At 35.8% G+C, this 26,624-nt stretch overlaps 1 protein-coding gene across 9 annotated transcripts in view; it reads right to left on the minus strand.

The window, feature by feature from the left end:
• dab2ipb (DAB2 interacting protein b) overlaps positions 1-26,624 on the minus strand; it is a 191,903-nt gene that overhangs the window by 29,986 nt on the left and 135,293 nt on the right. For all 9 annotated transcript variants that reach the window (XR_015490298.1, XR_015490297.1, XM_087252099.1 and 6 more), the window contains 2 exon segments: positions 25,387-25,485; positions 20,503-21,057 (listed from right to left, as the gene is read on the minus strand). Coding sequence is in view for 7 of the 9 variants with exons in the window: in XM_087252099.1 (XP_087108225.1) it covers positions 20,503-21,057; positions 25,387-25,485 (654 nt within the window). In the remaining 2 variants the exon portion in view is untranslated.

The following is a 26,624-nucleotide window of genomic DNA, read 5'->3' on the forward strand; positions in this document are numbered from 1 at the left end:
TAATAAATAATAAAAATAAACATTTGTTTTTTTTTCCACTTTAATTCTAAAGCCGAGACTCTTCAGACACTACTAACTTTTTTCAAGCACCTGTCAATTAAGATTTTGGACTTTTTGGGTTATTATAAATAGATTTATCCATCTATTCTAAAAATAATGTAACAATACATTTAAAATAATACACTTTTAAGCAGGCACGTGCACACATAGGGCTCAACCTGTGCAGTGCACATGCCCTTTTTAGTCTCGGATAGAAAGTGCCCTTCCAAAATGATCAAAAGTGCCCCCGCGACGCGGCACACCTTCGGTCCCGCCCTTCAGTAGGCGCGCGACAACACCGCTCTTGAGTACGTGCGTGACAACACAGCTGATCAGTACGCGCGCGATAACACATCTGCAGCACCCAACCCCAGCAGAGACGTTATTGGAACACCGAAGCAGCTTAAGGTGGAAAGCGCGAGTATGTCTGTGGTCTGGAAGTATTTTAAAGTTAATGCCATAGTAAACTGTGAGATGTGTAAACTTGGGATTGCAAGAGGTGGTAAGAAAAGGCTACATTTAACACAACAAACCTGATGAGGCACCTCAAAAACAAACACCAGACAGAATACAGAAAGTTTACCCATGCAGGTAACCCAACCGAAGACCAGTTAGCTCACGCTGCAGGAGAGTTTGAAGAGGGCCCCGAGTCATCATGAAGGCACAGGACATCATAGCCAAAATAGCACAAAGGATCGCAATGAGTGACCTGTCATTTGCCTTTGTAGAGAACCCTGGATTTGTGAGTGCAATCAGGATGGTGGTAACATTTTTTTTATTTATTCTCCTGTAGTGTCTGATCTTAAATGTACAATAATTGTCAAGTTATACATGGTATGATCAGAAAAGCCTGATTTAGAATAAAAAACCCTCAGGAACTTTAAGATACAAGTCTAGCCACAAAGCAGGAGATCTTATAAGCCTTGAGACCCTCCTGACACACACACACACACACACACACACACACACACACACACACACACACACTATTAAGAAAAGGCCAAGAAAATTGTCCATTACTGTCAGAGTTAATAAGCTAGACTATAGCTCACCCTTAATCAGAACGAGACGAGAGAAACACAGGAAACGATAGAGACGACAGAGAGAGAAAGAGAGATAGAGAGAAAGAGTGGAGAAGACATCAAGCACAGTGAGCCATAAATATAAATCTAAAATGGAAAGGAAAGCAGAAAAATCAAAACAAAACAGGTGCATAAAAATAGGTGGTGCACAGGACAGCAAAGCCATTGCACAGGGGAACAGAGAAAAAACAGAGGGATACATAGCACACAGGGGGGCAAATGATAAAGAAAGGATGGGGGGATTAAAAAGAAGAGATAAAATCCCTCAGGTCTCTGCATTCCCTGGAAGCAAAAACTCATAAAGAAGAAACCATCTGACCGAGACAGCAGTTTATGCTCTCTGCTGAGGGAGAGACGGAGAAAGGCAGATAGAGTGAGAGAATTTTGCCTACATTGTGTCGAGCAAATGTCCCCAAAAGGATAGTAAAATCTGATATTACCTACACTGTGGGAAGCAGCCAACAGCTCCCAGCTGAGAAACGGCTTAATAAACATTTTAAATAACGTCTTCATGAAAATGAAGAATAGTTTGTGTGAGGGTAAATTCAGGGTTAGAAAATACTAGCTCAAAACACAGATTTAAAAGGGCAATTCATCCAAAAAGAAATATTTACTTCCCATTTGCTCAAGTTGATCCAAACCTGTATTTCTTTAATTTTGAAGAAAGCTGAAAACCTGTAACCATTGACTTTCATAGTAGGAAACACAAATACTGCAGCTTAAAAAGTCAATGGTTACAGGTCACCAGCTTTCTTCAAAATATCTTCTTTTGTGTTCAACAGAAGAAAGAAACTCCTACAGGTTTGGAACATATGTAATGAGGGTGAGTGAATCATTTTTATTTTGGGGGTGAATGATCTCTTTAAGTAGATAATGGTAATATAATAATAATAATAATAATAATAATAATAATAATAATAATAATAATAATAATAGCTGATAGTAGTTGGATTTAATGTAATCTGGAATACATAACTGAGTTCCAAAAATGTTATTACTAAAAAATAATTGCATTACATTTTAAAATGGTCATAATAAAGCTACTTTTTTATATTACATGATTAAAATTATTCTCACTCATGCATTTTGAACAAGAATGTTTCTTCCCATACCATACACACTTCTGGTGAATGGTTGATGTGACTTTTTAAATTTTATACAGTTCCTTTTACAGCATCGATATTGTAATGTGATTAAAATATAATCAGTAAACAGACTTCAGCATTCGTTAAGTTGTTGAAGTGTAAACTGAGATGAAAAGCTGTTTACTCTCACACGTCCATCAAGATCAGTAGGCAAGCATAGAAACACCATTGGAAAAACTGGAGTAAAATAAAATGTAAAACTTTAAAGACATGGCGTGGAATAATGTAATTTAATGCAGTGCTTCTTGTACAAACTGAGACCCACTTCATACGATATATCACTTAGGCAGTAAAGATCATTGATTTTTATAGGAAACAGACCTTAAACACGGCAATTTTGTAACGGCATACAGTTCCCTGGAAGCATTTGACTCAGGTTCCTGACAAATTAAAAGTCCTTCTGCATGCTTCCACATATACCCTATTGATTAATATATCGATTCTCCCAAATTATTCCTTTATTTTAATAATTCTTTTACCCAAATTACCAAGGTAGCAATGACAAAAAACTGTCAACACTGACATTCACAATATAGAATGGCCAAGTAAGCACTGAGCACTGCGTAGGAGGAAAACAGGTTATAAAAAGTTTAATGAAAGTTATACAAGTAATATAAATGTAATAAAAGTAGTCAGAACACAATAACTAAATGAAATTATGCCACTGACCTCGATTTTAATCATCCAACACAATGAAAAAAAATCCACCCACAAAAGAAATGTTTGCATGTGAAAACAAAACAACGACCCGTTTAAAGTCCATTCTTTGTGCATGACATGTATGAATGTCTGTGTTAGTCAGGACTGCTGAATGCGACTTGTTATCAAAGGCCTTTAAATAAAACTAAAGGTCACTAAGGCTACAGATCGTACACACACACACACGCACACGCACACACACACACACACACACACACACACACACACACACACACACACACACACACACACACACACACACACATGGCCTCATTAATATACAGCCATAAGATGATGAGTCATTGGGTTGTGTAAAGATATTCTAAGGGAGCGAGAGACAATATAAGCAACTGCATCTACAGACATTTCTACCAACACAGGAATAGTGGAAACAGATCAACCTAATAATCTGTTCATTTACTTAAAAAATAAATAATTGTCATTAGTTGACATACAATGACATTCCTTTCTATTTTTTGTTAAAAAGGTGTAGTAAAGCGACAAAAAAAAAATTAAATAACACTACTTTTTTAGAGAAATAAACTTAATTTTTATGTACAAATGTTATGCACAAACACAAGCAAACAAGTGTTTAAGATATTATAGGGTAGTTCAAATTCTGCTACTACCCAGTCACGACCTAATAGCGAGTTGTGGAAGATTTTTCACTGGGTTGCGAGAACATTCTGGAAAAATGTCTATACATTTACTGTATTAAATTTTTTTGGCATTTGCTCTTTAAAAAAATGTTTATATGGCACAACTTAGGAAACATTATTAGCAAAATAATTCCTTCCAATGTAAGGTTTCTGCACTGACAGCCACTAAAACAAAGTTATGAAACATACTGGGCAACATATTGTCACGCGTCTTTCATTCCTAGAGCTCACACTGACTGAGCTTTATGGTGAACTGCTGTGTTGATGTGATGTGGTGAAACAATAAATAAGTGTTCTATATATTTAATTAACTATTGCTCTGATAATTCTGTAGAATAACGTTATAACGGCGATAGTGGCTCAGGGGTTAGCACTGTTGCCTAACGGCAAGAAAGTTGCTGGTTTGAGCTCTGGCTGTGCCAGTTGGCGTTGTTGTGCGGAACCTGCATGTTCTCCCTGTGTTGGTGTGGGTTTCCTCCAGGTGCTCTGGTTTCCCTCACAGTCCAAAGACATGAGCTACAGGTGAACTGAATAAGCTAAATTGGCCATAGTGTATGAATGTGAATAGATGTTTTCCAGTACTGGGTTGCAGCTGGAAGGGTATCTGCTGTGTAAAACATATGCTAGATAAGTTGGCGGTTCATACTGCTGTGGCGACCCCAAATGAATAAAGGGACTGAGCCGAAAAGAAAAAGAATGAATGAGTAAATGATTATTCTGTATTTTTTAAATTGCTGTAAGCATTTGCAAGAGAAATGCAAATTTTATAATAGTAAACAATATGAACGCTTGCTGTTTGTCATAGGAAAAGTAAAACACCACTTGAAAATTCTCAGATATTTTGGATTGACTAGATTTGTAAGGCAAAATGTTGTTGTTTTTTTTAATTCCGTGAAGGTATGACAATTTTCAAATGAAAAAAAGTCATTTAGAATTTAGTTTTTTTCTAACAAAATATCTGGTATTCCACTTAATAGACATTTCACCGATCTTCTGACACGAAAAAAATTCATTGTATTGTTTAAAAATGAATATAAACATGTCTGAAAGAATAGAACTTTGTATTATTTAGGCTAAACAAATGCTCTACATAAAATGCATTCATTTTACACTTGAAATTAATTGAAATGAAATAAACAAACATTTAACATTGCACAAACACATGACTCTAAATTATAAACTAAAAAATTTTCCGGTCTCTACATTTTTAATAAACGCTATGCATAATATGTACCTTCAACCTCCATCTCCCACACCAGCCTACGAGAAAAATGGTACATGGTGCACAAAAGGTCAGAGACAATAGTGCTAGCTTATGAAACTTGAATAATTTGATTCATTTAACCACAAATGCGAACTTCCAAAGTGCCTTACAAACTGCACATCTACCATTTCATCCAACCGGTCCCCCCATGAGGCATTATTTTTTATGACTGTCAGGCGAGCAGTAATTCAACGTTACCTAGTGAAAAACAAAAGGCAGCGATCATTAAATGTCAAAGATGAATACCTTTCCTCCAATTTCATCATTACTTTGTGTGTCATTCTCAGCACATTTCTCTTTTGATCTAAAGCCAAGCTGTAAGCTGAAACGCTAGTTGTTATCTCGCCCCCACTCCATCTCCAAAAATGGAGGTCAGAAAAGGTCAGATGCTATTTAGCAGACAGACGGCAGGAGGGTCGAGAGAAAGAGAGAGAGCGGATGCTGTAATGTATGTGTGACTGAGAGAGAAGTCAAATATCACATTCAGCTCTCCATCAACCCACACTTTATAACCTTGAGTTTCCTCTGTCGAATGTGTGCAAATATGTGCATATGACCCAGTTGATGCTCACGACGCTCAGTGAAATGTAGAAAAGCTCTGCTAATGAAATGCTAGGCTGCGGGCCTTGCTTTATCCAGCGTGCTTTCTGAGATAAGACGGATTGTTGTGCTGTGTGACTAAAGTGGGACAAACAGACGTCGCTTCCAGCATCCCGTAACAATGTGTCCTTAACATTTACCTTCTTGTGCCTGCTAAACGGTCTGCATCTTATCGACTTATCCTGCCTAGGATATAAGTATGATTTAAGGGTCGATTTTAATAAGTCGGATTAATCACATTCAATCAAAAGATAACTACTTAACTCAATTATCTCTTAATTGTGTTGTGTACAGAATATGACTTTATCAGTGCTGTCAGTTTCATAACATTTTGCCTCAATTAGACAAACACAGTAATGATGCACTGTTATGGAGTCACTAGAATACAGTGGTCCTTCGCTATAACGCGGTTCACCTTTAGTGGATTTTTTTGTGCAATTTGACATGTTTATTTCTATTCATTTTTTACAGTGCATTGTGTTCTGTATCCTGGTTAGCTGTAGACCATTGTCAAGCATCTCCTCCCTGTGTCCTGTACGGTAAAAAATGCATTCAGCTTGCCAAATGAACATAAATCGCAGATTGCTAGCAGTGTGAATTCCAACAAGGATGCAAACAGGTTTGCAGCAAGATCATCATAAAGGGGGTGGCACATCTCATGTGTCACGCCATGTATTATAGAATTGTATACAAAGGTTTAAATCAGGGTACGCACACCGTCGCTGTAAGTCGGTCGCCGCAGCTGTCTGTCTGTCAGCTACAACTCAGGACAATGTTCATATTTCTGCCCTACCATAGAGCACCATCTGAGTAGTTTTATTTTAAATAACATGCAAATGTGCATGTCTAGAGTGTGTTACTTCCAACTTTCATGTGCGTGGCATATTTGCTGTGTGACCCTTTTAAAATTGGAGTCTGTTTTTTCTTTGTGGATCAGTGACTGCAGGAAAAAAAGAACATACGGTGGATGCCAACATTCTCCGCACAAAAGCTAAACTTTTGCTTGAACCTTTCGCTGACAGTGATGAATGTTTGCTTCTGACAACAGGTTTGGATATTTGTTTTTATTCTATAATAGTAGACTTATTTTCTATAAAAGTTTGAACTTTGACAATGTTTAAACAAGGGAAAAAAGTGTGAAAATGTAAATGCCTGTCTGAGAAAAGTGTATAATGTGTGTTGTGAGAGGTTTTACAGCCTTAAAACATCTACAATAACTGTAAAAAATATAGCTAGCTACTTTGTGGATTTTACCATCAAGGGATATTTTTAGAATGTGACTTCTGCAGGAAATAATGAAGGACAACTGTATTGTTGATAAAACAAAGTATTTAAATATGATGATAAAACTAAAAATGATTTTCCTGCTTAATTTTTCATTTCAAATATTTCCAGTCACATCATATATTTATTTATGTCTTTATTTGTTATATTGTATTTTTATATTACTGATTAGACTGTCAGGAATTTTATAGTCTATGTCTAAAAAAAGTGAAAACTATTCTTGTGCAAGGTCTCAAACTTATGAATCCGAACTAACTGTTCGATTAACTAACTCAGTTAAAGAAAATGAGTGAATAAAGCAAACAAACTCAATTTGTTTCCTAGAAAGTGAAGTGCATCCACATGAAAAAAATACTATAGTAATTTATCTCAAATACCATAGTGTTTCGATATATACTATTGTAAAGTACTTAAAATAATCTGTTAATTCAAATTACATCTGGTAATTCTGTAGTTCCTATGTTAATGCAACAACTATAGTAATATAAACAAATAAGCCAATACTATCTATTACTATCTAATACTACCTTATTCAAGTGGGTGTAGCAATTTGAATCTTTTTGGCTCGAAACTTCCGCTCTCATTCACTTCCGCTCATTTTTAGACATTAAAATAGCTCATTATAGTGCTTGATATTTCAAACTGATATTTTCTTATTACAATACTCTACTTTGTCTGTATAGTCATGCAAACACTTGTTTGTAGAGCAAGTAGTTTGGCCATTTTCTATGGTTTATTATTCATAGTCATTTCTCTGATAGGCAACTAAATAGGAAGTTCTAAAACAATTGCAAAAATGAGTGCACTTCCACATTGAAGAATAAGCTCTATAGACATATTAAACTACAATGCACCACATTTTACTATAATAAAATCTAAAAAAGCACAAAAAAGATTTAAAAAGCATACTACAGTTTATCAGTTTGCTTATTAATACTATGTTATAGTTTAAAATACTATATAGTATAACACACTTTACTATAGTATAATTCAAAATCACTATAGTATTTACTACTATATCATCCTTTATAACATATAATTTATCTAACAAAAGGTCGTAATTAAGGATTGCACTATACAGTCTCATAGTTAACTCATTTCCTATTGGCTAATAGCCAAAACTTTAATATAGATTTCATGGGGTGTTTTAATTAAACACTATATTTCAGTCAAAAGTGATACCAACCCAAGAGTGCATTCGATCTCAAACCATCGTAATCATTTGATTGCATAATGACTGCTGCCGGCCAATGTTTTGTTCTGTTTAGTCAATATCTACATATTCGCTCCAGCATACCGTACGCCAGTCCACGTGATCGCTTCTTGCCAGCCACAATCACACGTGTTGCAATCGGGTCGGCAGATGTGACATCACGTTTACATCATATCGCGAAACTGATTAATACCTCGTCTAACCTCAACTCTTGAAAGGCACAAAAAGTGTGTTAAAGTGTGTGCGCGCATGGAGGGGCCGCTGAAGTGGATGTCACATCTACAGCGAAGCACGACTCCTGTAATAGCTGTCAGGGCAGTGTGCTGCTTCAGACCAGAAATGACATCCTTTCAGAGCCAGCCTGCCTTAAAGTGCAGCCAAGCAAGATAGAGGGAGAGAAAGAGAGAGAAAGAGAGAGAGAACGGCAGAGCATGAGTCGAAGACAAGATAAGGAGATAGAGAGGTGATGGAGAGAGAGAGAGAGCGAGAGAGATAGGGGAAACAAGGAAAAAGAAAGGATGACAGATGAGGAGAGGAAAGATACAAGCGCTGAAGGAAAATGCAGATAATGAGTCGCGTCTCTTTCTGTCTGTAAGGAAGTTAATGATGGAAGATGCTGCTTGAGCGGTTGCTTTGGCACAGTGATGTGCGTATATTGTGTGTATGTGTATTGTGTGTATAATGTGTTTTATATATAATACAGTTCAAGTGTCAGTAAGAGATAGCTTTCGAAGAAATGCTTTGTTTATTTAAATATCAAAGTACATATTTAAATAATTCCATTCAGAGTTTGAACTGAACTTTGAGGACAAAATATTGATCGCAAATTAATCATCTTGATGATTACTATAATTTAATAGAATACATTTCATTTTTACAAATATATAATCACTTGGGGGGAGGGGCGAGAGGTGAGAGAGACCAAGTGCACGCAAGAGAGCACTCTGTATTTCTTGTCTTCGCAAGCATTCAGCCTTCTCGCACACACACTTGGCCTACGTCGCATACATTCGGTCTCTGCGTTTTCTTGACTTTTGTTCAGTTTGGCACCTCGTACTATGGAACCTGGAGCAGGAGAGCTACTCCAGCTGCTACATGCAAAAAAATCGACACTATCGTCACTATTCATATATTTTTCAATGTCAACATAATCTCATCAAAACAACATTGTTTTTTTATGTTAGAAGACATTCTGTGAGACTATAAGAACAAAAAAAAATCCCTTTAAATATTTGTTTAACAAGAATTACACGACATTTATGAAATTAAAGCGATTTACTTCTGAGAAAATATTGGTCCTGTCAGATGTGGCGCACACTCTCATTCCCATTCAGCAGAAAGTGGCAGTGTGGAAGTCCACCGTGCATGTTTCAAAGAGGAGAAATTTGTAAACACGCAACCATGTTTGGACTGAAATGACAAGTCACTGTGTAAATAAGATATTACATATTGCTATTTAGCTTATGTAAAAAAAAAAAAAGTTGTGATCTGGCGCCATATAGAAAATATTACCTTGACTTTAAGAGGGGCAAGGAAAGCCATAGGGAAGGCGGGGTACCACCCTAATATAATGGTAGGGATAACACTGCTAAAGTTGAAATAAATCTTAGGGCTGGTATATAAAATCGGTATTATTGACCGAGCCCCATTGTCAATATTGATAAAAAAAGAATTGGTATGTAGTTTCGGTATGAAGCGCTATAGTTTTATTAGAATGTGGCTGCTGAGTGCGCACCTTGAAAGCAGTGCCAATAAGCTTTGGGTGTAAGTTTGTCATTTCCAAAGAAGGCGCACAACGCACATAGGAGTATTGTGCAAGCGGCGCGTACGTGCACCGCATGGATTTTCCAGCCACACATACAGTAATTGAAAACTGAACTTTTCCGAATGCCACAAGTGCACAGCAATTCATTAAATAGAACTAACCAATCTGTTTCACACTCTGTATGGAATCTACACATTTGAGTAATTACAGCAGACCTCAGACCAACACAGCGCATGCAAACACTGCAGTGGTCACTTTAGGTCAGAATAACAACACACGCGAAAATGAGTGCCAAATCAAATTAAAAAAATATATATAAATACATAAATGTATTATAAATACATAAAAAATATTAATGTATTTATATATATTTTTTGTAATTTGATTTATAATATCAAAGCTATAGACTATATGTGAATGTGTATACGTATTCATGTGTATGTATATGTATATATGAACGATTGTGTATGTATACATATGCATGTATGTATATGTTGGCATATATGCGAGAGGAGATCATGTGATCCGGAAGTGTATAAAAAGAAGCACCTGATTGTGATAAAGATTGTCTGATGAAGAGCCGGCGGCTGGAAACGTTACACGCTCTGTGTCAGCCTTATTAATTTAATAAATTTGTATTTTTGGAGCCTTTGTGTTGCCGCCTTTGATTTACATTTAATTTGCACTTTTTGCGGTTTTGGCTGAGCACCCAATTAAGAGAGATGTGCGTGCTTTTGTACAGTTTTTTCACTATTTGTAATGTTGCAATGTGTATTTGATTAATGATGGTTGCTTCCTTTACTTGAAAGCTCAGATTTGATTATCATAATTTGTTTGATTTACCGATTTTGAGGTTGACTGTATCTTTATTACTGACACCTAACCGATGTTGATCTATCTTTACCATTGCACACACTTTGTGAGTGTGTGAAGTTATAAAGTATAAAGTTTAAAAGTGTCTAACACTTATGTTAATTTTATTATAAAGAGATAATTTATTTAGCTTTAATATTTTTGTTTTTATTATTTTTGTTTTTGTTTTATTAAAACGGTTTGCCTTAGTAATGTTGGTAAATTAAAATAAAGTGGTTAAAAAATCCTAATATTCCTAAATGTATTGTTTAAAAGTATTCAATAATTATCTATATTAAATGATATGAAACATGATCTCATGACACTTTTTTTGCAATATCACCCAGACCTACTTTGTATCAATTACATTTCCATTGCAAGTCATTGAGTGCACATACTGTACATGGCAAAAGCCCTGCATTTTAATGGTGGCTAATCTATTTTCCTCTAAAAGGCCATTGTAGTTATCTACTAAAAATGTGTGAGTGATTGGTTGCAAAGTTCAGAAAAAAGGGATATGCAGATGTAGAAGTAACGCCATTACCTGGCAGTTTCCATGAATTTTCATAAATTCCGGGCAGTTTATAGACGTTTTTGGCACCCTAGGCGAGATTACTAATGCTTAAAAAGTATTTTGTGTCCCCTTCAAAAAACTGCTCTTGAGAAAGTGTTTATTATCTATACAACTTTTAAATGAAATATATGCTAGTGAACAGAGGCTGCTTTCACCATAGAGATAAGTACTCATTTATTACTGCTTATATTATTAAACTATACTATTAGTTAGGGCTGCATGATTTGGAGAAAACATCTAATTGTGATTTATCTGATCTGATCTGCAATGTAATGCAATATAATATAATTTTATAAGAACTGCAAGTTTGATGTGGTAATTTTAATAGCACCAACGAAAGACCAAGCATAATCCAAAATTACACTATTCGCTTCTGTTTATTTAAAACTATTTTACCAAGTAGTCAGTTGTCATGACAAATTAAGAAAATAACTACAGTATTTTAAATTTTATTTAATAAATTATGTATACAATATTACAAATAAATACATGAAACCTTTAAAAAAATACATTTAGGTTGTTACACTTTTCATATTGTTTTTCTGACATTCACAGTGTATTGACAATGCTTTCCATACAAAATTTTAGATTATACTTCAAAGCACAGAATTATTGTATTAAATTATATAATTTATAAGTATATTTATATTTATATATTATTTGTAATATAATTTTGGCCTGTAATACAGCCATATATATGTACTGTAACTTTAATTTTACCAAAATTTTTCAAAGAAAACCCTCTTTTAAATGTATTTAACAAAACTCAAGTACATTAAACAGAACAACATGACGATAATAAACAAATGTGAGCAAGTTGTTAAACACCACAATGATTGGTCATTGTGCTCCCGCACTCAACAGAAAGGGCTGCAATTGGCTCTAACGTTTAGTGCAGCTCTGGTATTATTCACCAATGAGTGACACGGATACAGGTAAATGGCTGCGTTTGCAGTCTATCATGCCCGGTTATCACAGCTGATCCCCAATACATGCGATGGAGAAAACTCGTGCTGCTGACATGCTTGTGTGTTTGGATCCAGAGGAATCGATGTAACAGTTGAGAGAGGACTTAAATGGACTTCAGTATTAATCTAAATAATTGCAGCTTTTGCTATTTGAAAATTCGATTTTGGTTTAAAATCGATTCATTGTGCAGGCCTTTGATTAATAATACTTCTCTTAATCATTTTGACATTTACTGGCAGAAGGAGCATTTATTTTCTGCAGTATTAGGTTGTGACTTGGTGAAACTTGAATTACTCTATAATCTCTTTAACAACAAGTCTAGTTGTGTTTGTGCATAAAATTTGTACATTAAAAGTTTACCAAGGTTTCTCTGGAAAAGATTATGCTGTTTTCAACATTTTAGGACATCGCAAATGAAAGCACATTAATTTTTCTTTATTTTCTTCTTTTACTTTCTCAAACATTCTTATAAATTCTCAAACTTTTATAAAAAAAAATAAAAAAAAACTTTCTCAAGCAAGAAAAGTCCTGCCATTGAAATGTAGCAAGAAAGTGCAGTTTTTTTTAAAAGAGCAATATCTGGCTGATGAAATGTTTTATAGAGGAGCATTGTCAGAATTTCAAAAACCTTTCCTAGAATTTTCTATTACCCTGTCAAGTGAGTGAGACAGAATTCACCTCAACTGATTATATTTCAACTTCTTCCAATCTTTATTTGGTGGTGGAGAAAAAAAACACAAAAAAGAAACAAGTGACGTATCGTAAAAATCACACCAGCATGAAGCTCCAGCAAGTGATAAATGAGTGTTATAGTGTCCTTTTGGGCTTGTAGTCTCTGAGGAACAGCTCTTCCCCATATTTCACATTCTAAGCACTGCTTTCTAGATCGGCTAAGGGAATAAAGCACAAAACCTGCTTACTGATAGAATATGACCACCGCAACATTGCCTCGACAAACCCAGAGCATGTCCAGAGTGAGAGACGTTCAGGTGTCAAGATTCCCTCAGATCTAAATCTGTCAGAGCGAGATCTATTCGCGAGTTCAACTAACCGTGTCCAGACTTTTCAAAGGAACGCAAAGAGACAGGCTCTATTATCCACACAGACGAGTCTGCTTCATCTTCATTTGAACCTAATTTAATTCAATTTCATTTAGGTCTGTCAGCTTAAATGTCTGTCAGAGAAAGACAACAAGCCAGCTGAAGTACAGAGTTAGGAATCTCAAAAATACATCCTCTACATCTGTCTTAAGTGCTCATAAAATGACTGTTCAGCTGTAATTAAGTGATTTAAGCGCACTGAGAATTTACACTTAAGTGTAGAGACATCATGTTATGAAGCAGTAAATTGACTGTCCGTTGCTCATGTAAAACTCGTTAAATTTAAAATTAGGGTTGGGGAAAAAAATCTGAAATCTCTTGATAAGTTAAAGCAGATATACAGTATAGTGTACAATTGGTAAAATATTGAGGATTTACGTGAACACGGGGAGAACATGCAAACTCCTCACAGAAATGCCAACTGGTCCAGCAGGAACGCGAACCAGCAACCTTCTTGCTGTGAGGCGATCGTGCTACCCACTGCGCTACTGTAAATCCCCAATTAAAATACTAACAATGTGAATTATTACAATTTAAAATAATGTTCATTTAATGTTTCTTTTTTTTTATTTATCCAGGGTTCCCACAGCAGATTCAAGGACTTTTAAGGACTTTTTAAAGCAACATTGTTTTTAAATCAAGCACCTTTGTAATTTATACCACAGCATATGTAGCCCCAAAAGAGTCTTACTGTAACATTTTACTTACACTTAAAATTGACATTAAAAATTGACTATCAAAAATTCTCACCATTTTAAAAAGTTCAAAGAATTTGAATAAATTAGTTTGAATTCAATATTAGTGATACTCAAATGCAGTTTCTCAAGTATTGATACAAATGTGCATTATTTGTCAGGGTTATAAAATTTTTAGATTTTTCATTTAAGAATTTTTTTTTCTATTTTTGACAATTGAGTAGAATTGTTAAAAATAAAACCATGAACAAATTTAATTTCAAATTAAATTCAAGCACTCTTAGGGACCTGTGTTTAAGTACTTTAAGTGCACTGAATCTATATGTCTGAAATTCAAGTACTTTGAAGTACTTTCAAGAAGTGTGGGAACCCTGTTTATCTTCCAGAAATCATCCTGACATGCTGATTTGTTCCTCAAGCAGCTCATTTATTATTATTGTTTGAATGTCGTATTTTTTAAGGAATCTTTAATAAATGATTTTGTAGGATTTACCTTAAACAGAAATGTAAAATCACAAATGGTTTTACTGTCAATTTTGAAATTTAATATACTGCAGCATTGCCAAATTTAAGATAATATTTATTCAAATAAAAATAATAAAAAATAGTGCTCAATTACCTTTAAAAGTTGTAACAATCACTAAATAATTAATGATTTGTTTGTACCACCAAGCCCAGATCAGACATTTCTTAAAAATCTGCTTTCCACTTAGACCAAATTCAAAATAAAGCCATTAAAAGCAAACCGGCTAGTACAAACTGTCACTTGTGTTTTGCAAAAACCTCCGATGTTGAAGAGCATATGATCAGCTAACACGAATGAAAGCTGCACACTGATAAATAACACTGTGTCACACCACAAAAGCAAGCAAGCTAGACTTTACAACCGACCTCAAAACAGATGACCTTGGACAGCCTGGATGATTCCATCGGTGTTACAGTTTTTACGGCCCATCTCCCTCAGGGCTTCTTTGAGAAGCAGAGTAATTAAGGAGCAGTAATTAACAGCATCAGACTAACAGGCCTGATCGCCCGTCGAGGGACCCAGGGGGACAGCAGATGAGGGCCAGAATGGAGATGAGCGACGCCACTGTCCAACTGATGACCCTCTATCAACACTAGATGTTTTAGGAGAGCCCCTTCAGCCTCCTCCACTTATCCAATAGATGTGAAGTGTAGCTGACCAGTAAAAGACACTAATGGGCTTTTAATAATAATATGAGAAGAAAAGGCAACCTATATATAATAATGCAGATCATTCAGTTATTTGAGGACCTGTGACCCTCTCTAATGACGCATCAAAACTTCCACTTCACTTCAACCTACGTGAAAACTTTGGCATAAAGAACAACATGACTGATGTTGATGTTCTAAACTCTTCTTTTCATTCCCATGGCATTTCCGAGAACTGTCCAGTCATTTGTGACTACTGGAGAAAGGTTTTCACAGAACTGGTCTAACAGAGAATGATTCATTAATGAATCATTCAGACCCATTTTTGAGGCAGTTTGACTGAAGTAGTTCAAAGAACTGCCTCAAATAAGCTATTTCCTACCAAATGAGACATTGTTGTATTATTGTTAAGCACGTTTTATACTGAATAAGAGAAAAAAGCAATAGATTTTTCTCTTCCTCTATCCATATACACTCACCGGCCACTTTATTGGGTACACCTTACTAGTACCGGGTTGGACTCCTTTTTGCCTTCAGAACTGCCTTAATCCTTTATGGCACAGGTAATGGAAATATTCCTCAGAGATTTTGGTCTATAATGACATGATATTATCACACAGTTGCTGCAGATTTGCCGGCTGCACATCCATGATACGAATCTCCCATTCCATCACAACCCAAATGTGCTCTATTGGATTGAGATCTGGTGACTGCGGAGGCCATTTTAGTACAGCAAACTCCTTGTCATGTTCAAGAAAGCAGTCTTAGATGATTCACGCTTTATGACATGGCGCGTTATCCTACTGGAAGTTTTATGTTGTTAACACTCAATTCTGACCATACAGTACAATCTGAATGTTACAGCAGTAAAAAAGACTCATCAGACCAGGCAATGTTTTTCCAAATTGTAGCCTCAGTTTCCTGTTCTTAGCTGACAGGAGTGGCACCCAGTGTGGTCCTCTGCTGCTGTAGCCCATCTGCCTTAGGGTTTGATGTTGTTGTGCATTCAGAGATGCTCTTCTGCAGACCTCAGTTGTAACAAGTGGTTATTTGAGTTACTGTTGCCTTGTTATCAGCTCGAACTAGTCTGGCTATTCTCCTATAAACATGGCATCAACAAGGCATTTGCTCCAAGTTGGACAGGTCTTCTCAATAAAGTGGCAGGTGATTGTGTGTGTATGTGTATATATATGTAAATATATATAAAAAGAGGAAGAGTAATGTACAGCGGACCATGAAAAAAACACATATAAAAATATTCACCACCTAAAATTCCAACACTTGACCATGACGTTTCCACCAGAATATTGGCTGACCTGAAAATCTTGCATGGATCAATCTTAAGGATTTTATGTTGGGCTGGTTTATTTAGAAAAATCACACTACATTTTAGAACTACACAAAACAGATCTCATATATTAAAATACATTTGTCAAAATGTTTTTTTTCTAAAACCACTGAAATGCTAATGTTGTACACATGATACGCTGGATTCAGTCAAGTTCTCACACCTAAACAAACTTTTCAACCGTATTCCTGGAAATCTACCTTCATGCAGAGTTCAGCTCCAACCCTTATCAAACACAACTGAACCAATTTATTACAACCTGAATAAGCACTTGGTAATTACAGACAGGTGTGTTTGATCAGGGTTGCAACTGAAATCTGCAGGAAGGTACTGTAGATCTCCAGGAACACGTTTGGTGAACCTATGCCAACAGTGTTTTTATACTATACATAATTACATAGTTTTATAAAGCTTTGCATTTGGAAATAAACAGAGAGAATAAAGCATAGGGGACAAAATAAAGCACAGGGGTTAACAATACTAACATTTGTGGACACATTTATAGATGACTAACTAAATTTAATGTTGTATTTTTCAGTATGTTTAGGGACTTCCTTCATTCTCTACATCAATCTTTCTGATTCCTTATCTCAGGTTGAGTCTTAAATTCTGATTTCTATGAGCCCAAAACAAATCACCAACCCAAGTAACCATCAAAATAGCATATTTTGAAGAATGTGGGTAACCAAACATGGGCAACACCCATTCACTTGCTTTGATTATGTGTCCATACAATGCAAGTGAATGGGTGCTGCCACGGTTACCATCATTCTTTAAAATATCTCCTATTGTGCTATTGTGGATGAATGTCAGTCAGACAGGCTTGAAATGACAATAAGAGTGAGAAAAGAAGATGATGATAAAACATTCATTTCTGTGTAAACTATTGACATGCAAGGAATCACCCCAGTTGTAAGTGAAATGACGTTGGTGATGTTTTTGTTTGTTTGTTTTACAGTCAATAAAGTATTGGTAATGGAGAGAAAGAAGACCGATCTAGTGTTATCACCCATTTCCTGCCATCTTGCAGTTAACCTGTTTTTTTTTTTTTAAATGTAGAGTATTTGTAAATTGCCCATTTGTCCTTAATTATCTTAAAGCTAACTTTTAAAACTACAGTTGAATTCATAATTATTAGCCCCCCTGAATTATTAGCCCCCCCCCGTTTATTTTATTCCCCAATTTCTGAAGATTTCTTCAACACATTTCGAAACATATTAGTTTTAATAACTCATTTCTTATAACTGATTTATTTTATTTTTGTCATGATGACAGTAAATAATATTTGACTAGATATTTCTAGTAAAAGACACTTCTATACAGATTAAAGTGACATTTAAAGGCTTAACTAGGTTAATTAGGTTTTCTAGGCAGGTTATGGTAATGGGGCAAGTTATTGTATAATGATGGTTTTTTTATATTAAAAATAAAAGTTTTTAATACAAAAAACCTTAAATTACTATAAAATATTTTATTTTCTTACAGTAGTTTAACTGTAAAAAAATAATGTGGGCACACTGTCAAATAACGGAAGTTTTCTTTTTTAATTTTCGGTAAAAATCGTAATGAGCTGCCAGCCCAGTACATTTTTCCCGTTTATTTTATTTTTACTATTTTTTTTTTTTTTAGAGTGTGGTATATCTATAGTGGATAGTGACTATTTTAATGGACCCAATAAATCAAAGCTAAATTGAACAGCATTTTTTATTCACAACATTTGAACATCAGCTGATCAAATCTGAAATACTTTCATTCAGCAATTAAAGTCAGTAAAGCTTTTACTTCCATGTGGTTTTGTAGTCTGCAGGCATAGAACTGTCAAATGATACTCTGGATGTCTCTAAAGAACTGAAGAAGACTGCACTGCAGAAATGGTGCCGACAAAAACCTCTGACCTCTACTGAAACTGAAAATATATGCAACAATTAACTTAAAATTTGCATATGCAGCACAAATCAATATAGCCAGAGAGAAGACTTAAAAAAAACCTTGTTTCACACTTCATTTCACAGATTCTCCATGAATGGTGATAATGGCACCAGGAGTACTACTTGACGGGTGACTGCAAGATGTTGGATTAAAAGCACTACACTGTAAAACATCCAAAAAAAAAAAAAAAAGAGTTTCCAGAGAGCTGCCCACTAAAATGACCCTCATGTGTAGACCCTGATTTAAAACTAAGTGCTTGAATCACTTTCTGAAAATCTTATTTCATGCTTAGTTTGTCTAATTAAACTCCACACACAGGTTATGATAATGACGATATGCTTAAACTAAAAGAGAAAAGCTGAAGTTCATATCTAAAAAAGTAACCAGCAAAGTTTGTCCTGTTTTTCCTCGAACAGCGAATGACATTAGTGCAGTCTAAACACGCTCTTCCCTAAATGCCATACATATACTAAAGGCTTATCCACCTCCATCTAAGGTCATTCTGCCTTTGTGTTTATATCATCCTGTGAGTCACTGCAAACATAACATCTACAACATCCCCAAACCTGCCAATCAGGGCCAGATGGACTCAAAAGCAGCCAATACAGATAAGAGCAGCCGCATTAATCCCTCCCTTATGTTATAATGGGACGATTTTGCTATTTTGCTCTTTGGATCCTGCGGTATGCTGTGAGAAGCAGGCCAGATAATCCCTCCGAAATACCTCTCAGCAGGAGATATCCGACGCACGTAAATACAAAGATTCAGAAATGTAGCCAATATAAACCGCACACAATCTCTTTAATGTAGTATCTCTTTGTTAACCCAAACAGCAAGGAATAACAGCAGGATATTACAGCAGAGATAATAAACTGGCATTAAACTGCTTTTGATTCACTGTGACCTCTGAAGTTTAATAAGAGCATCAGTGAAAAAGCAAAATGCATAGGACAAGGACAGGAGACTCAGGAAAAAAGGCTATCAATTATTTTACAAAATAAATATATGGTTTCATAACTAATACAATTTCAAGAAAGTTTGAACTAATGTTTAGAATATGCAAATTATCAACATTTATATAGAATTTTGATATATTACATATTATGTAGTATATAAATGTTTTTTGTTTTTTTTAAGAAATTTGCAATATTTTATACAGAATTTATAGAATAATTATGTAGAGATGCTCCGATCAAGATTTTTGCAGTACCGATTCAGTACCGATTCCTTTTTTTGGATGATCGGTCGATACAGAGTACTGATTCTAATGCTTCAAGCTTTATAATGCATTTAAAACATTTTCCCTTGGAGTATGATACTTAAGTGGAGATCCCAACTTACCAAAGAGAATAAATGAAGGATGCTGCTTATAATACCTTAAACACATATCTGTTAACCATTTAGTGTGAACATGTCATGGCCAGAAGCAGTTTTGCAAAAAATAATATAACACAGATATAAAAATTTATAAGACGAATGACAAACAATGCAATTTGGAAACAATGCAAATGATAAAATAAAAATTCAACATGTCTCAATCAAGAACAAGTTTGGAGCCCATATTTGATGAATAAGAAGTTAAAATGCACACCTATCAATCAATTACTGCTTTACTAAAAATAGATTGGCCTATAAACTTTAATTTAAACTTTTAAAACTTTAATTTATGTTGTTACAAAATATCAATTTTCCACTAAATTCTGCTTTTAAAAACTTTTTATTTATAAAAAAAAAAATCTTCCTGAAAAAAAAATAGCTATTTAAGTTTTATAAAAAAATACATTTGGTGCACAGAAGACATTTAAACAGTAGTGTTTGTTAGTGTTAGCATGTGTTGGGTAGATAAATACTGATTTTAGATCATGTCTATCAGCTTCTTGATGCCTAATGCCTGAAAAATGTTTAAACCTAAAACATGTGTAAGCACCATAAAACCTAAAGGTCTTGTGAATGAACTGTGCAATGGTCATGGTTTGTTAAGCTCATATATATATATATATATATATATATATATATATATATATATATATATATATATATATATATATATATATATACATACCACCTAGTGCATCTCCAGACCACAGTTGGGTTAAGTAAGAAAGTTCTCACCTTGGCTTTGCCGGTGCTCTGCAGGATGTGCACCAGAGCGCAGGCCATCTCCTCTTTATTCTTGACGCTGATGACCGGCTCCAGCACCGAGCAGAGCAGCATGTAGTTGTTTGTGGTGTACTCTGCAAACTCCTTGTACAGCTCCATAGGCAGGATGTTCATGCTCTGGTACCGGGCCTTGATGCGGACCATGGGACCAGCCGCTTTCCCTTTCCCAGGATTGGGCTGACTAACAGGGTACCACTTCTCCACCAGCTGCCTGCTCGTGACGGTCACCACCGGGATGCTCACCAGCCCCACATAGTTGTTTTTGTCTTTTTTCTTCTTCTTGTCCGAGTCCCTGTAGACATGGACGGTGATGCTCTGGACCGCAGGGAGGTTATTGAACTCGAAGTGTTCACCCCAGAACACGTTATCCGTCTTCATCTTGCAGGTTGTGCGGGCATACAGGCTGTCATCCAGGCACAGCTCGCAGAAGTACTTTTTCTTGGCCGGAAGGTCCTTTGCTTCGATGATCCACAGACGGAGCATATTTTCGACCCGCCGACTGTTGTCCTAGAGACGGAAGGGGCATTGTGAGGTTAGGCTGCCATGTCACGGCTGTAGCGGATTATTACCGCATCAGCGTGGCATCTAACAGGGTCAGTGATTTAGAAATGGCATGCTTTTTTTTTCGACTCAGTGATTAAATACCCTCTGCTTCAGTTCACCCACCCTTTGCTGGGAATTAAAAGACCCTTTATTTTAGATCACTTCATGTCCTCGTAAAGATAGGCGGACGCTGCTGTAAATACTGCATGACATCATTCATCAGTTAATGTCCTTCACTGGCCTTTTTTTAATAGAATAGCTTCTGCGGTGTGAAGTCATGTGGCTTAATATACGAGGGACGGCCATTAAGTTGACCTGCATCATGCTGCAGTTAAGATTATGCTTTTGTTAGAGGTTAATTTATAGATTTCCCTCCTTCCTCTTATAACTTAGAAGGAAATGGAGGATGAGATCAGAATAAAACTAAATGTCACAGTTATTTCTGAGGCCACAGACCATCGTGAATCACTGAGCTGAACAGACTAAAACCCTTGTTCACCAGCGGTAGACAGCAAAAGCTTGTCCCTCATCCGCAAGCCATGACAGTGCCCTGCCTGCGCACAATTAGTGATGCCATGCAGAAACATTTGTGTCTGGAGTGAAATGTCTGAGCTGATGGAGACTAATAGTGATGAAATTTGGGCAGTTTAGCACTCTCATAAACACTCCATTTATCCTTTTCAGCGTGGATGTGTTTTACAGTCCCATTTGACCGCTCTAGATACACTGACACATCCACCATCTTGGTATAGTCAACATTTCATCATTCACAAGAAAAATCAATACGTATTCTAAGATGTCACAACATTGCACAGCCTGTGCTAGTAAAATAAAAACAGCCAAATCCCAAAGGAACAGGGTTGTGCTGGTTTGTATTTTTGGTAACACTTTACTTGAAGGGGTTGTTCATAATGCTGTCATAAAACCTTTACAATCATAAAGTGAATGTGAATGAGATTTTATGCCTGCTTATGACAACTGTAATTAATTGTCATTTGCTCAGTTATGTCATTCAAAATGCAAATGTGACATTGTTTAAGGTGTCTATGTTATGGCAACTTGACACTACCAAGACAATAAAACCTGTCAGTGTCTTAGTCATAAAAACTTGACATTAACAAGGCAACATAATGTGTCATAAATCTGTCATAAACATGACTGTCATGAGGCCATTGTAAATGTCATTAGCATCAATATTTTTCTACAATGACACAAACTAAATCTGTCATTAAAATGCTGTTAAATATGTATGAGTGTTACTTGACAGAGTATTGACACTTTAATTAGGAAACTTTGATGACAAATTCAGTTGAAAAAAAGTCATGAGAAAAAATCTTGTATATTATAATGGTCTGGTGACAATCATGGTTATGACAATGAAGACTGTGATGTATTTGGTTGTCAACTTGTCTGAAAAACTTCTCAAACAATGTCACTTTTGTATTTAAACTGACATAATAAATGACAAATGACACCTAACGCAGTTGTCATAGGCATTAATGAAATCTCTTTATAGACCATTTGAATATAATAATGACATTGGCCCATGATCATTTTCTGCTTCTTAATAAACATATCATAATTGTAATTAGAGAGAATTTAATTACAACTTAACATTAAAACAGCTATCATAACATCATTTGTCAATATGTGGACCTTTTTGAATTCTCTTAAGCTTTGGAAATTAAAACAGCAAATACAATAGAACCACAGTGTCAGGGTTCTGCCACTCTGATCTTGTAAATTCTTGTTTTGGTGGCAGATCTCGGACACTACTTGTGTCTGGTCCTGTTTCTGTCTCTGTGTGCGCGCGCGCCGTCGTGGGTGTACGCAGAGTGTGCGCGCTTCTGCTTGACACGGCCGCGCGCGCGCTCTGCGTCCCTCAGACGCGTGCGCTCTTGTACTCGTGTTTGTGTTTTCGTCTGTCAGCAGCATGGTGTTTCATTCCCAGCGTCTCAGTCTTGTTGGTTTCGGTTTTGGTCGGCGCTGGGATGAAGCATGCATGCTGCATATGTGAGCGCATGGTGAGTGTTTTCATTCATCGTGTACTCCTGTCTTGCGTCTCTTGTCAAAGCACGTGGCTTGGTGTTTACATTGTGGTCACGTGCTTTTGTCGTGTGCTTCAGTGTTGTGTTTGTCATGAACATGCGGTTAATGAGTTCTCTCATTGGCTGCATGTTCTTGTCCTGTTATGTGAGCGCATGGCTTGTATTGTCTCTCTGTGTCATGCGCTCTCCCGTCTATTGTCTTGTCCCACCCACCTTGTTACCTTGTTTGTAATTATTATTTTCACCTGTCCGCCTGTCTGTTTATTGGTTTGTCTTTCCTATTTATTCTCCTAGTGTGCTCTGTTCTGTGCTGGTCCGTTATTGATTGTTCCCTTCCCTGTTGCTGATTTCTTTTCTACAACAGCGGTTTAAAGTATTGTCTTGAAAAGTTCCAGATCTTGTCTAGTTGTGTGTGTAATATAATGTTGTTTTTTTCCCCACATGGGGAGATTTGAGTTTTGTTTTTGTTTTATTTTTCATTAAACTCTTCATTCCCTGCATTTGGGTCCTCGCCTCCTCTTCACCACCCCCATATCGTGACACACAGTTATTGTTTATGTGCTTCAAAATGGTCTATAATCAGGTCATGATTATAAAGGTCCCATGACATGATGGTCTTATGAACACCCTTTTAAATAAATTGTTCAAGTATTTTATATGCATTATACCCTATATTATAGGTGTATAAATTATGGTAACTTTTACTGTCATTTCAGCTATTGAATGTATCTTGTATTTTATTTGATTAAAATCATTTGCTCCGATCTGTTCCAGATATGTTTACATATGTAACTACAGTTGCAGATGCGCAAGTAACTTGTCACAAATGGTCACAAACCCACTGCCATTATGTAAAGCTGGCTGTAAAATCAACTGAGACATCTATGTATTTATAGATGTGTGTGTGTGTGTATATATGTATATATATATATATATATATATATATATATATATATATATATATATATATATATATATATATATATATATATATATGTGTGTGTGTGTGTGTGTATAATATATATATATATATATTCATTCCAGATTTTTTCCAACAAATTGCTTTTGTATGTGCACAATTATGAAAGTTAAGTCAAGTCAAGTCGATGGGTTTACTCGCTTTAAGTAAAATGAACTTGTTATTTTAAAGGCAATGGGTTTACTCGCTGTTTTAAGTAATCATTTTAAAAGTGTAGTAGGACCTTTATAGAGATGTATAAACACTCAAAAAATGACTTTTGCAGCTTGTTATTTAACTACTTATAAAACAACTTATTTAACATGAGTTGTAGCAACACAATTCTTAAGTTTTTTTTTGGGGGGGGGGGGGGGGGGGGGGATTGTGAATTCATTTAGATTTGTAAAACATTTAAGCTAACCCAATCGATTTGTGTTGGGACAACATTAAGGAATTGTGTGGAACCCAGTATTTATTTCTTTAAACTGATGATCCTTAAAAAAGGAACAAGAAAATAAATAAATAAAGATTACTAAAGGATAACAGAAAATAAATGTTGTGAGCCCTTTCATAGCTCGACTCATAAACTGCTCTGTAACAGCAGATGACTGCACTCAGGGCACAGGGCATTGTGTAGGTCTCGAGTGCTCATGGATATTCCCACACAAATAAACACCCGCAAAGGCAATTGATTTCGCATCTCGGTATTGAGGTGCTCCATTGTGCGCCCTCATCACAGATAATGAACTAATTAGGCAGACAGAAATGGGCCTCCGCTGCAGCAGCTAATGCCTGAGCTATGATCATCTCCACACTTCTACAGCACCAACATCTGTCTGAAAGCTCAAATCTGTTCACTGCAAAGCCCTCCAAAGCCTGGCTCCAGTGTTCACCTCCGAAACCCACCGAGTAATTAAAATGTAAGACTGAGCGATGAGGAGACATTCAACACATCCCCAGGCAAGCTGGGAAGAACGCAAATATAACTTGAAGGTTGTGCCTGAATTTCTTTTTTCCCCTATCTAATTAATCATTAATTTGCTTAATCATTGATTGGTGAAATGAGCTGTCAGATGAGTTTTTTTCTTCTTCTTTGGCATGCTCAAAGAGGCCATATGTTTTGCAGCATCTCTCCATCGTCTCATGTGTTTATATCAAAGAGAGAGTGAGAGAAAACTGATCTAAATTTCATCACCCTCGCAGATTCTTTCTTTGCACTGAGTTGCATTTCTTCATTAATAAGTCTGAGAGCATGTGGTTTTAGTCAATGCAGGAAGGGACGTTTACCTTATTAGGGTGGATGGCTCGTCGCAGGTTCTCCATCCATTTGTCTCTCTCTGCGGCTGAACGGCAAGAAAAGCACTTACTACCTGTGGAGGTGCTCACCTGGAAAGAAAAAAGGCACGTAATTGTCAGCTTACTGCCAGGAATCTCACAGCTTCCGGCTTGCTTACATCAAAAGCAAAAGCTGCGCTTGTGTTGGAGTGTCATTTCAAAAGATGCTAGTGACAAGAAAAAATGCAAAACTGGATCAAATTGACTGACAGATTTTCTACAAAAACATTATTTACTGAGCGTCAAGAGTTCAAACAGTGCGTTGTAAATTCAGGTTTAGGAAGCTGAATATACTGTACGCAAACCAGGTTTAACAGGTTGCGACGCTTTTAAATTCTGATTGATAAAGATTTGTTTTATTTTTTATTTAGTCTGACTGACACAGATTTCTCATTGTGATTCAATCCTCATTTAATATGTAAGCCTTTGACTTTCTTTTATTAACTGAAATGTGCTGTGACATATAAAGTTGAAGTCAAAATTATTCAACGGAAAAAGTGTTATTAGTTTTACTTTAACAAGAATAAAAGCAGTTTTTAATTTTTAAAAAAACAATTTAAGGTCCAAATTATTAGCCCCTTTAAGCTATATTTTTTTCAGTAGTCTACAGAAGAAACCATCGTTATACAATAACTTGGCTAATTTCTCTAACCTGCGGAGTTAATCTACTTAACCTTAACCTTAAAAGTCACTTTAAGCTGTAAAGAAGTGTCTTGAAAATATCTAGTCAAATATTATTTACTGTCATCATGGCAAAGATAAAATAAATGAGTTAGAAATGAGTTATTAAAACTAATATGTTTAGAAATGGGTTGAAAAAATCTTCTCTCCGTTAAACAGAAATTGGGGAGATAAACGGGGACTAATAATTCAGGGGGGTTAATAATTCTGACTTTAACTGTATTATAAAGAAACCTGTCTGCAGCAATTACTTGCAGTAAGTAAGAAAACAAAATGCACACATTCTGACTGCTGATGAACAAAATAGACATGCGAGTACTAGAATAGTGCATTTCCCACATGCTGCTAGCTTCAGTTACAATTTAAGCAAATTAGTTTAGGCTTCACATTTATGATAAAAGTTGTTTTTAGTGAATGTCACTGTAATTTATGTTTGTGTTATACTTGTAGAATTTGTCAGAGTTAGGGGGAAAAATTCATGCTATACTGTTCCTAAATGTTTAGTTATA

This window comes from Danio rerio, chromosome 5 (assembly GCF_052040795.2).
Source record: "Danio rerio strain M-AB ecotype USA chromosome 5, GRCz13ab, whole genome shotgun sequence".
Taxonomy (NCBI): domain Eukaryota; kingdom Metazoa; phylum Chordata; class Actinopteri; order Cypriniformes; family Danionidae; genus Danio; species Danio rerio.